We start from the raw sequence: 13,647 nt of genomic DNA on the forward strand, positions 1-13,647 counted from the left end.
ACTTTTTAGGCTTCCAGAATGACAGTATATGAGTGAATCATCATAAAGTGCTGTGGTGGAAATGGCACATATTTCAGGAAATATTTTGTAACTCACTGGTTAGAACTGGCTCTGTACTAAATCCTGGCACCAATTTAAGAGTCTGCTAGCGCATGCTTCCTTGAGTGTTGGGGATCTTGTTTATTTTTGACATCAGCACACTGTGATTATTTAATACTATGGATCATCAACATAGACAATACTCCTTCTCTCTCTCTGTTACAATGGATACAGTATGTGCAAATGGGTATGCAGATATGTTCACTATGTGTGTGTGCATTTCACATACTCTTTCTCTCTCTCTCTTTCTCTCTCTCTCTCTCTCTGTGTCTCTCTCTCTCACACTCTCACACACACACACACACACACACACACACACACACACACACATACACACACGCTGACACACTCGCCCAAACAAAGTTAACAACGACAGAACTGAGAGTCAAGGGGAGAAGAGAGAGGGAGAGAGAGAAGAGAGAGAGGAAAGGGAAAAAAAATCAAAGTCGCAGCACAATTAGCACAGGCCCGTATTCCAGGAGGAGGAGAAGTGAAATGGATATAGCTGTTTGGAGAGGGTCATCGCTTTATCCTTGAGAAACTGAGAATCCATTCATCGGCTTGGCTTGAAAACCTGACTGACGCAAATGGATCACTGGGAATAGGCGCGTCCCAGCAGTAATTATGTTACATCGCAGCTACCACTGATGACCAGGGGGTGGGGGCGGGGACACTTCTTCTTTCTTCCACGCACAACTTGTGTGGGTGTATGTATGTGTGTGTGTGTGTGTGTGTTTTCTCTTCCTATTATCTTAGACCAACACACACAGGCACACTCTCACAGGCACCTTCATGTAGGGGCATTTGCTGAGACATTTACATCAGATCTGCTCAAACAGTGCTCTTGATTGACATTTACCATATGCTACTGAATCCACTTCAATGGGTTCTTGCTTGCCAGCAGAAACTACATTCAAAGGCCAAGTCAAATTCAGTCTGATTGCTCACTTCTCTTGGCAGGCAGGGGCTTTGGTTAGAAACATTGGGAGTGATTATCTGTGCCTCTGCAACCTATGCATACTGTATATGTTCTCCTTACTCTTCTTTGTGGTTTGTCTTAATGTCATCCAAAAAGGACTATGGAATGAATATTTGAGTTGAGAGAGAGAGAGTAAGAGTGAAAGAGAGAGAGAGAGAGAGCAAGAGAGAGAGAGAAAGAGAGAGAGAAGACAGTAAAGTTCTCTTTGTATCCCCCTCTAGGCATTCACCACAGTGAAAGTCACCTTGGCTGGCACTCTGCGCTCACGACCTTGCTAAAATCTGTGATTGATAGTGTAGATGCCCGTCGTGTAGTGCTCGGTCTCGTTGTCTCTCAGTAATGTCTGACTCCTGCTCCACAGTATGTGTTGCATGAGGAGGACCCACCATCACTAACCACAGAAAGCCTTTGTAATTTAGCCTCCTTTTATGAGCCTTCCTCTGACTAGTGTCCTTGTCTTTGTTTTAGGTCCATGCGTAAGAGCGTAATTTATCTATTTTTTTTTCAATTACTGGATAAATAGCCACACTTGTGGTTATCCCTCGTTCTTTTAGTCTATTTAATTACAGTTTTATTATTTATCTGAGCGGCCTCACTTGTTTGTGCTATTAATGGCTGTCATCACTAATTAATCTTCCGTGTAACATTAATCCACAGCACAATTTGAAGGGTCTCTTGTCTTGGTTAAACCTTTGTCACATTTCTTTGTATGATGGTGGTGACCCATATTAAGAGCAGACTCAGTCTACATGGTTTTCACTGACACATGCAAGACAGGAGCACTAAGACCTGGCATGTCCTGGGAGGGTTTTTCTTCATCAATGTCATTTTCAAGGTGATAAGTAGCTTCCTGCTTCTCCTCTCTCTCTCATTCCTTCTAACTCTCTCTCCCATCCTCCATTTCTTTCTTCCCTACCTCTCTCTCTCTCTCTCTTTTTTTTTTCTCTCTTTCTGTGGTTTCCTGCTCCCCGAGGTTTAAGTTATATGCTAGCGGGAACAAAGATGCTCTGAACTCACATTGATCCAGTCGTGGGATTACGGTTAGGGTCAGGGGAGATTGGAAGTGAAACACCAGCAGTGACAGCAGCAGCAGCAGCTGGCTCTGCCAGAGATTAACCACTCACTGCCTGCATCCTCAGCACAAAACGCCTAGTGCCTAGCTAGCATCACATGGTAATAGCACTACCAACATCATACAGGCTAGATTCACATGATAGCATTACAGGCTAGTACCAGATGGCTAGCCTTGCGTGGTACTCCTGCTGGTTATGCAAACATAACAGACCTGCTGAAAGAACAACCTGTTGAACTCTCACAGGGATTTAGAACTAGAAAGCCAGAAGAAAGCCCGAACTTGAAATGACAGGGCGATGTCCTGAATGGTATTCATTCGTTAACTCATTTTGTTTCACAGATGTTTGGTATGCAGAATATGTGTTCTTGTGTCTGAGTCTTTGCCGAGCCTCTGGTTTGTCAGCCATAATAAGCTTTATGGCTGAAAACAAGTCTGACACACCCTTGTTAAAGGGGAGTGTAAGTTAATCCCATCCAGCTACAGAAATAAAGTTCAAAATAAAGTTCAGAATGCCAGAAATTGCCAATCTAAACCCACTCCTGTCTGAGGATGTGATGCTTCAGCTCTATTTTTATCTGTATCGGCAGCAGGAACTATATTTCATACAGGGACTTTCCTTGCCTTATATTTAGTAGGTATTGCACAGAGGTTCTGCATGTGTTATATTTTTTTTGTAGCCAGAAAGTGGACATTTGGTGTTTTTTATAAACATATTTCCTGCATGTTTCCTGTTTTTACTTCCATGTCATAAATATAGGAGTAACGCTCCTGTACATTTTCCACCAGTATAATGTCAAAACAATTTTTCAGTCATTTACATATGAAGAGCTTTAACAATGATTTGAAATCCATACAGTTAAAAGGGATTAGAATTATTTTTTGCCAAACCAATAGTAGAAGGAAAGGGATTTTATGTTTCAATTTACCCCTAAGCGTAGGTTTTTATTTCAGTTACACATGTACAATTTTACCCATGACGGTGTCATGGTGTTCAAATTCTAATCATCTTAACTTCTGCCGAATGTGTTTCTCTAGCTGCTGTCAAAACCTGAGAATGTTGTATCCCCTTAAGCGATGTGGTAGAAGGGGAGCTATCATGGTGCAAATAGTGTGTGCATATATTGTCTGTCTATTGTCTCATTCTTCCACACTTCTCCTTTCTCTCATTTTTACACACACATCTGCTCAGTAGATCAGATTAATTACATCTCATTAGTTGCCTTGGAAACTAAGGTGAGGGAATAAAAAGTGTGAAAAAAAGAGTGAGTGGATAGAGTGAGAGAGGGAGGGGGCAAGACAAATACTTAAGAAAAAAAAACGTATTTTAGAGAAAGAGTGAGTGAGAAAATGAAAGTGCAGGTCTGAGGAAAAAGGAAAGAAAAAGAATGAAAACAGGAGAGAGAGAAAGAGAGAGAATGGGGTCTGGAGGTGTCAGTGGGCTGGCCGATCGGCATCAGCAGACATTAGCACTAGTGCTGCTGTAGCTGCTGGAGGGAGATAAGGCAGCCACCACAAAGGGCTCCTGCCAGAGGGGCTTCCTAACCCTCCAGCCTGTCCCTGCCTCAAGTGCCACACAAACTGTATGGCCATCAGGAAGGATGAGAAGCCTGTGCCCCCCCCTCACTCTTTCTTTTCTTACTCCTTCTCCCTTTCTTTCACATTTTTTGTTTCTTCATCTCTTCCCCTGGGTCTACCTCTCTCACACTCCCTTTTGCTGTTATACTCTCACCCCATTTTCCATTTCTCTGCCCCCCCCATGTATGTATCACGCTCTCTAGTGCATACACTATCAGCTAATAACAGCTCTCAACTTATTAACAACTCAACTCTCAATATCACCATTATTATAATATTTCTATTTTTTCTATAGATGCATGTGAACTTAACCACTTAACGTAGAGATTCCGTGTTGTGTAAGTCAGGAAGTGTTTTATGTTCCTTATCAGTGGAGGCCAAAACAAGGAAAGGCCTGGATGATAATTGAATAGAAAGTAAGGTAGTTTGTGGCAGTGGGCGCCCTTTTCTGTCTGCATGGTGACCGGGCCGCCTTGCACAATAACCCCTCCCCCTGCGAGTCCACGGGAGCTGGACCGTTGTTGTTGTTTAGTCTCCATGTCGCAGGCAGCGAGATAATGGCGGGGGGGTCGCAGCGGAAACATGCCCATGCCCTGTAGGTCACTTCTTTCTTTTTTTTGTCTTTCTTCTCTTCTTGGTTTCTTTTTTGTCTATACCCACCCAACCATCCCCCGCCCCCCCCCCCATTCAGTGGTCAATGGGACGCACAGGGGCCTTAAAAACAGGAAGTGAAAGAGCAGGAAATGGAGAGTGTGCGCTGCCCACGGCCTGCGGTCAGACAGCGAGCCCCAGGGTCTGGGTCTGAGGCTTGGGCTGTGCTCTGCCTGCACTGCGCTCTGCTACGCTGCACAGGAAGGCGCTCTGTCACAGCCGGGCCCATGATCCTGGCTGCTGGCTTTCCGGCCACTCATTCTCTCAAGAGGTTTGCAAAGGGAGGAGGAGGATGCTTGTTCTACAGTCATCCTGCTTGTACTCATCTCTACTGCAGCGGCACTACTCTTAAAAAGAGTCAGCAGATGTGTTGTCAACCCCCCCCCCCCCAACTAACCCCTTCAGTCTAGCAAAGAGTAGGAGTTGCTTGTCGTCTGTTGTCTGGCTAGCAGCAGTGTCTGCTGCAGTATGAGGGAATTATCACAGACATAAAAGAACATTTATCGTGTCACCAAATTTCATTTCACAGAGCATCAAACTGCTCTCCCCAATTTCACGGAGAGAGAGAGGAGGCAGTGGAGGTGTTGATTCTGGCTGGCATTTTTACATCTAGTCATGGGAGAGTGTTTTGTGCAGTGTGATGTGGTTATGGCCCATTTCATTGGGAGCTCTGGAGCTGGGCTTAGAGTGTATATGCCTCTGTGAATAATAGAGTAGTCTCACTGAGGGCCATCATTGGCACCCAGGGAAATCGCTCATCTCATGCCACCACCTCACAACAGGGTCCACCATCGCCTGTGGCAGAGCCATTTAATATCACAGGCAGGGCTGGAGATTACTTTTGTTCAGTCAGTTTTATTAAAAGATTTCAGCTGGATTTCCTATTTGCTTCCTTCCGCCACCTAATGATAATTTAGTGGTTTAGTATACTTTTTGAACTTGCAAGTTACTTTTGCATCCTGAACGACTTGTGAATCATTGGTTTGGTATATTTCTCCTCTGTTCTTTTGAGATGAAAACTCATAGAAGCAGACTTCCACAAACCTGACCCATTTACTGACCCATCTGTGTGTTTGGGTGTGGGTGTGGTTGTGGGTGTGGGTGTGGGCGTGTGTTTGGGTGCATGGAATGAAACAGAACTTCAGTGATGGGGAGAGGCCCATCTGCCTTCACAAACCTTCTGAAAATTCCCCATCACCCCCACCGGTGCCTCCCAGAGTTGGATGTGTAGGAGCTACACTCCATGCTGCTAGACATGCTCCTCACTCTGGGGTCTTCTTCACCCTGGACAAACCTGTCACTCAGGTGGAACAGCCAGTGAAGGCTGTGAAGTACAGGCATCTGTAGATCCCCTCTATAGATTCTCTCCCTCTGACTGACCTTACTGTATCCTGGGGATGATATGGCAGAGAGTGCACCAGAGGCTGGAGAGGGAGGAGTGGTGGAGCTCTCCCACGAGAAATGCTGTGGCTTCTTCCCCTGAAAGAGGCCAAGTGCTGCCCACACTGAGTGTGCCTATTAATGCGCTGACTGAACACTAGCAGAAATGCGGTGTGCTAAGGTGCTCATTTTTTCCCACGATCACAATTTTGGTGTAACGTTCATTTGGAGACTCACTCACTCACTTGCTCGCTTTTATCTATTTATTTTTCATGGGATCAAAAGAATATATATACATACTTATACTTACTTACTTATTTTTTTTCTCTGTACTTATGGGCCGCTGGTGAGTTTTTTTTGGCACAGTTTTTGCCGGTGTCTATTTATGGCACTCGGGCTTCATGGACGTTGTAGTCGAGGGCCACGCTCGGGTCTCGCCGTTCGTTCTGTGGGGGCATGTTGTCATATTGATTTTTGTGTCGTGCTGACGCAGGCCTTCCCCCTATAGAGACACGTACCCCAGGCAATCGATTCCCTCGTACAAATGTTTGGTAAGCACCTCTCAGAAATGCTTGACTTGTTTAAATCAAAGATGTAACTAGAGCAGGTGGACTGTATCAAGGTCTTTCAATCCAACAAGCTTGAAATTACATTTTTGTCTACGGTGAAAGGAAGAACATAGTTTGGATATTAGAATGATTGCTTGGTCTTTTGTCTGTTCAGAGAACATTTTATGCCCTTCTTGACAAATATTAAGCTCTTCTATGTCAAAGTAAGCAACATGTGTAAACCAGTGAGCTGTCATAGTGAAATTGAAAAGCCAGGACAGGCAAAGATAGCTTGTGACAGTTTATCAAGAAATGTAGATGTATCTGACTTAATCCATATGTTTGCATTGGTTGTGTGTGTGTGTGTGTGTGTGTGTGTGTGTGTGTGTGTGTGTGTTCTTGTTTGTGGCTGTGCTTGTTTGTGGCTCCCTGGCACTGAGCATTGGCTCAACTCCCAGTGCACACTGGCTGTACTAATCCTGCAGGGTTTAGTGTAGCCGTGCGCCTCTCTGCCTAACCCTACCCCTGTAGCCTACACGGATTAGCACAGGCCACAGTTCTAGCGGGCGCGCAGAAAACCTGCCGCTCTGCCCTCCTCATCCCCCTTTCACCACCTCTAAGAGTGCCAGGGCTTGGCATCACCCGCCAATCGTCCCCAGTGATGTTTCTCACCATGGGCATCTCACCATGGGCATCCGTTATGCCGCCGACACATTTAGCTCCAGCTGATGCATGTTTGCGAACATGTCAGTTGAAAATGAGCCTCTTTTGTATTTTCTATGGGGGGGGGGGTAATTGGTGTTGATTGACTTTGCCACCCCTGTCTGTTTGTTAGTCAGTAGGTGTCACATATCTGTTGGGTTGTCAGAACCAATATTTTGATGTTGGCAATACAAGCATACTGGCCCCCCAAAAAATCTGTGCATTTTAAAAGCTGTGTAGATTTTAAAAGCTGCACAAGAAGCATTTGATGTGCCTTGCGATTCCATTTGTGCTGTTATATGGCTTGGAAGTTAGAAGTGCTAGTGTGTAAGTGCTGTGTCCACACAGGGCCTGGAGAGGATCTCAGACACAAGGGGATGTTTAAAGAGGCGGCAGCTCCATCTTCCCCCACCGCTGCTGCTGTGGACACTGTCTGGAACACAGGCACTGCAGCCATTCACTCACTCACACACACACACACACACACACACAAAGACACACACAGGCATTCACACATACATGTGCGCGCACACATACATGTGCGCGCACACACACACACACACACACACACACACACACACACACACACACACAGACAGACACACACACACACACACACACACACACACACACACACACACACACACACACACACACACACACACACACACAGACAGACACACACATCTCCTCAGCAGATTTCTTTCTCTCTGGCATACTACTCAGGAGATGTTGACAAAGCACAGGAAAACAAACAGTGACTTTAAAACGAAGCAAAAAAAAAACTCAAATTGTGGCAGAAGGCTGTGCTCCAGTGGGCGCGAGGAGCGGAGAGTAGCCCGCCATGCCACCTTCACTAGCAGCCCCACTACGCTGAGGGATTAGAGCTGGTCTTTTCCTATTTCCCTCACAGAAATGTCATGACACAACGCATTATGCATGGTTGGACCTGCGATCTTAGAGTGCAAACACGACAGCTTTGGAGGAGAGATGCATAGAGGGCCCACAAGCTCTTCTGATCTAAAACAAACACACACACTAAAACACCCACCTCCCACACACACACACACACACACACACACACACACACACACACACACACACACACACACACACACACACACACACACACACACCCACACACATGCACACAGAGGCATATCCATTGCTCTCCACTCAGACCACGTGGACTGTTCAAACTGGTTGTAAGCCTCTGACAGACAGATTATCCAATGTTTTCATGTCCATTTGTTTTGACTGACTGGACCCAAAGCATCGCTGTTGTTGTGTGTGTTTATCATCATGTCCCCACTGTGATTACTGTATCAGCCGGGCTCATACGACCTGGCCTTAATACCCGAGCACTTGGACGAGAAGAGTCCGGGCAACACCAGGGTTGAGAGACCAAGGCTTCCCCATGGCTGACAGACCATGACGGCAGCTTTGCTTAAAGGCACAGAAAGCACAATCCCTCGAAACGGTGGCGTTTACTTGCAACACGCTGGCATGCAGAGCGAAAGCAGGTGTAGATGTTCTCAGGGGAAGAAGCTTTTGGCAGCGTGCAGCTCCTTATTGGAGCACGTAAATACTAAAAGAGACCACCTTACCCGCCTGCAATTCAAATCCATGCATCACCAAAGATGAATATGAAATAAATATAATGTAATGCAAATAAGGAGGGGGAAGGGTGTGTGTGTGTTAGTACAATGTTACAACAAATGGCAAATGTCTGCCACATGGCCTTTCTGTTATGCAGCCATAAAGAGAATATTAGTTTGGCATTATTACTCCAGAGCGGGCTTGCCGTAGGCAGGAGCGGGCTGCTGCTCTTTTTTATTGTTGTTCCCAGAAAGAGAGGTTTGATAATTTGAATGGAATGAACCTCTGGGATATGAAAATATTTCTGTAATGGAGGTTGAAACAGAGCGTGTAGCGAGCTGTGCGCAGTCACGGTAGCAGTATTCACACACAGAGCAGCAGAAAAAAGGAAGTGCACTTGGGTGTTGGTTTTGGGGGGGGTCACGGCAAATGAGAAAGGACACTGCCACTCTCACGGGCCTGTTGTGATGTGGTGTAGGGAATTTTTTTTTCTGTCCTAACCAGGGCTTCGCGTGGTAAGAGTTTCCTACTGCGGCTGGGATGTGTGTGGGTTGGTGGTGAAGATGATCTCATTCTAGGGTTGAGTGGTGGAAGTAGCACCATACACATCACACACACACACACACACACACACACACACACACACACACACACACACACACACACTACAGACAGACAGACAGACAGACAGTCAGACAGACAGATGGGTGGTTGTAATGTAAATATCCCTTGTTTCCCCCAGAGTGGATGGCTTGGCTTGGCTGGATTGGAGCTTGAGGCTCAGGGGTCACAGAATGTATGCTATGGGAGTTGAACGCGAGTGCAAGTTAGACTGTAATAATACCGTTTCTATGGAGGTTTATGGAAACAGAGCCCAAAGGCAGACACGACAGACCTCCACAAGACAGTAGCACGAGATACGCAGGTTATAAGAGTACGTGCACTTTGCCAGGAGCGCTTTGGCAGCGTAGGATTTTTCCAAGGTGTTTGTCTCTGTGTCTATGTGCTGTGGCACCGACTCAAACCCCATTCTTCATGTTGCAACAGCTCTGTGGCTGGCTGGAGGTGGAGCAGTGTCTCTTGGCTCCCCAATCTGCCTAGCAGGCTGGTGGGGTGGTGGGGGAGGGCGAAGGTGAGTGCCAGGGCGATGGGGGAAAGGTGAGGGTGACAGGTGAGGGTGAGATGGTGGTGTTTTTTTTTCGCACGTGAGAATGGTGGCCGGCCTCATCACACGGGGCTGAGAGGATTTCTCCTCGTGTCCGAGTCAGACCGAGTCTCGGTGTACTCTTAATCATCATAAGAGCAAAGCTGGCAGCGACGTGGCCAGCACCAGGAAGAGGCGCACGGATGGGGGCACCGGCTTTGTGTCTCTGGAGACAGTCACCACCGTCCACCATCTGCCCCCCCCCCACTCCCTCTACCACTCTCTCTTTCACTGCAAAAAATAACATCTAACCAAGTGTTATTAATCTTATATTAAGATCAAAAAATCTATTTGGTATTGTTTTTAGTATGAAAAGACTTGCCTAGTGCTCTGTCTAGTGCCTAGTGCTTGCCTAGTGATCATTTTGCCTTCATTTAAGAACACTTTGACTTATTTTAAGGAGTCTTATCAAGACAAATTTACTCAACACCCTGGCGGACAAATTTGCTTGTTTTTAGGACAAATTTGCTTAACACACTGGCAGACAAATTTGCTTGTTTTCAGGATGAGACATCTTAAAATAAATCAAACTCTTCTTAAATTTAATCAAATGATTTTTACGAGAAAGCGTTAGGTAGGTACTGAAAACAATACCAACTAGATTTTTTGATCTTGATATAGGATTAATAAGACTTGGTTAGATTTGATTAGATAAGCAGTTTTGCAGTGTTTTCTCTCTCTCTCCATTTTCTTCTCTCTTCTTTTCTCATTTATTTTTGTCTCCCTTTACTTCTCTCTCTCTCTTGTTCTCTCTCTCTCTCTGCCACCCTCTGTCACCTCTGTCTCTCTCTATGGAGGTGAAAGGAAGTGGTTGTCACACTTGTTGAGGGACATGTGTACTATCTGGTCTGTCGTCCCCATCTAATGTGTTGCCCTGTGGTTTCATATACATACAGGTGTGGGGTCTGGATGCTGGGCTTTTCTTTATCTGGTTAAAGTGTGAACATCCTCTTCTTTCTCTATTTTTCTGTCTGTCATTTATTAGCCTACTTCTTTTTCTGTTCAGTTGTTATTCCTTTCTTCTTCCCCTTATCAAAGTCAATGGGGAAGCACAGGTGTTGGTGCTGTCAGTCTTGAGTCTCATATCCTTTAGCGGTAGCAGTGCATGTATTGAAGCTTTGATGTCTGACAAGATATCATTGAATGCCATGTTGTTAATGCTGCCTTCTCTCTCTCTTTCTCTCATTCACTTTCCCCTCTCTCCCCCACCCCCTTTCTCTCTCTCCCCTCTCTTTTTGCAGATTGCTGTGTGGTCACGACAAGAGAAGCTGTGAGACAGACTGATAAAACAAGCGAGAGAAGACGAAGGCTGAGAGGAAGACAGCGGCGAGAGAGTGAGAGAGACTACAATGTGCTAGGAGGGGCGAAGGAACACAAGCTTGGGTGTTTTTCTGATATTCTCGTGGTGTCAGAGAGACAAAACAGAACGCAAAGATGGGACGGAAGAAGATACAGATCACGCGGATCATGGATGAGAGGAACAGACAGGTCAGTATCAACGTCTCTGATTGGCTGCTTTATGGAGGGGTCTGACACTACCACCTCTCGGGTGTCGTTGTTGACACTGTGCATAAACAATCACCTGGTCAAACACACACACCTTTGTCCTCACTAAACTAAAATGTTGACAGTAAATTTGTCTTACTACTATATGAGCATCACATAATCGATCCTGAGTGCCCCTATCTTCAGTTGAGATGTTCTGAACTGCACCCATTTTGTGTATGATTAACCTGACATCCTCTGGGGGTATGCCAAGTTTTGTGGAATTTCATCCATGGGGGGGCATAAAGTAAATTAATTTCTGTGTAGATTTAGAGACTGTACACCCATCGGCCTTTAGGTGGTGGTGTTGAGCGAAGGGTTGCTCGTAGAGGATGATGAGGATGAGGTGAGAGGAGCTATAAGGCAGGACTGTTCCACACACTCTCTCTCTCTCTCTCTCTCTCTCACACACACACACACACACACACACACACACACACACACACACACACACACACATACACATATAAACACACACATGGACGCATACACACACACACGCATGTACGCACAGGCACACACACACGCACACACACACAAACACACACATAAACAGACACACACACGCATGCAGGCACGCTCGCACACATACACACAGGCACACACGCACACACATTTCAAAAAGATTAAGTAGGCAGTTCAGTTTAGCACAAGCTACAGCAGGATAAACCTTACCACCAAGGTCTGGTATCAGTTGCCTTCAGTATGACACTAAATATTCCTCTAATGCAAACAAAATCGAATCCAGCAGCCGTTATCAGCGCACTGGCTACAAATCACTAAGTTAGTTTGGAGGACCATGATTTGTTTACTGGTCATTGGGTCCATTTGTTTATTTGGAACATCACCCCGACATTGGCGAGAGCTACAGACCCAGCTCCTCCCCCTCGATATGCGCTGGGCTAAACAAAGGCCGGAATGTTCCGCGGCGTCCAAGCCCTCGTAAAAGGCAGGCGAGTGTGACAGGTTTTGGGGCAGGGAGCAGCGCCGGTCCACTGTTTACAAGAGCACCCTGCAATTTCAGACCCACATGCTGATGAGGCAGCAGAATTGGGCCTGAGGAGTGGACCTGACCACACGGCTCCTCACTTTTACTTTCTTTCTTTCTTTCTTTCTTTCTTTCTTTCTTTCTTTCTTTCCATGCTTTCTCTTGTTCTCTGTGTCATTTTCTTTCTGTCTCTCTCCTCTCCCTTTCACTCTCTCTCACTCCATCTCTCTCCTTTTCTCTCTCCCTTTCTCTCTCTCTCTCTCTCTCTCTCTCTCTCCGTCTGGGTGGTGGAGTGCTGCTGGTGGGCCTCGTGGGGGCCCCTGGCTGTGCAGTTGCAGCTGGTTGCTAGTAATTAGGAGCCGCCACAGCACCCTCTGCACCCTCTCATTAGTTGGGCGGGTCAACGGGACACACAGCACCCTTCTTTTCCCTCCCTTCTCTCACTCTCACTCTCTCCCTCTTTTTCAACTCTCTCTCCTTTGCTCACACATACACTTTCACTCACTCACACAACCCCATCTCTTTCTCTTTCTTCCCCCCTCTCTCTCTATCTTCCTCTCTCTCTTCCTCCTTCTCACCCACACTGCAAACTGCCATCAATGAGGTTAGCCACAGAGACAGCTGGTATTCACTCTGTCTGTGCACCCGCTGTCATTCCCTCTCTCTCTCTATATATATATATGCATAGTTTCAGCACAGTCTGTGTCAGCCACACTACTTTCACTATTACAGCTGCGTCCCCACATCTTGGAACAATCCAATCTATACCACTCGAACACTGTGAGAATATGGGCTATATTGGTGTGGCAGTTTAATCAATGACTGAGCTAGCAGTTCCGCGCTATCTTCAGTGCTATTAAAAACAAGAAAGATTGAGATGAAACCTTCGGTTCCTCCAGATCCCTCGGCTGCCAAGTCCAATAAGACGCCTGACTTTCGCACCCTCTCAAAATCATTTGCGCTGCCATGCTGGTGAAATAAATTTCATGCCATGCACACCGAAAGCTAATTGAAGTTTCCTCCACTCTCCTGAGGGTGATAACATGGCAGCTCTTGCCTCCCTCTGCCCCCCCCCCCACGCACCTCTCCCCAACACCCATCCATACCTCAGCAGCCTCCCACTCTCCCCTGGTTCAGCAGGCCCGGCCCTAACTGACACTGGAGGTAGCAGTTCAGACGAGTGCGAAACTCCAGTCTACAGGATGGGGCCAATTATCAGCATAACACCAGGCTCAGGGCAGGGATCCAAATGAGGAGACAGGCAGGCAGTGGAGACATCAGCAGCATCAGCAGCAGCAGCAG

General features: G+C 46.3%; 1 protein-coding gene across 6 annotated transcripts in view; it reads left to right on the top strand.

Moving 5' to 3' along the window:
- The window catches only part of mef2aa (myocyte enhancer factor 2aa), a 97,129-nt gene that overhangs the window by 18,703 nt on the left and 64,779 nt on the right, over positions 1 to 13,647 (top strand). For all 6 annotated transcript variants that reach the window (XM_076262309.1, XM_076262301.1, XM_076262317.1 and 3 more), the window contains exon 3: positions 11,054 to 11,300. In XM_076262309.1, the coding sequence (XP_076118424.1) occupies positions 11,247 to 11,300 (54 nt within the window). In that variant the 5' untranslated portion in view covers positions 11,054 to 11,246. The remainder of the gene's footprint in view (positions 1 to 11,053; positions 11,301 to 13,647) is intronic.

This window comes from Alosa pseudoharengus, unplaced genomic scaffold, assembly GCF_046254945.1.
Source record: "Alosa pseudoharengus isolate Yale_2024_CS ecotype anadromous, Long Island Sound unplaced genomic scaffold, YU_APseudo_1.1 YU_APseudo_1.1_scf_10, whole genome shotgun sequence".
Classification (NCBI taxonomy): Eukaryota; Metazoa; Chordata; class Actinopteri; order Clupeiformes; family Clupeidae; genus Alosa; species Alosa pseudoharengus.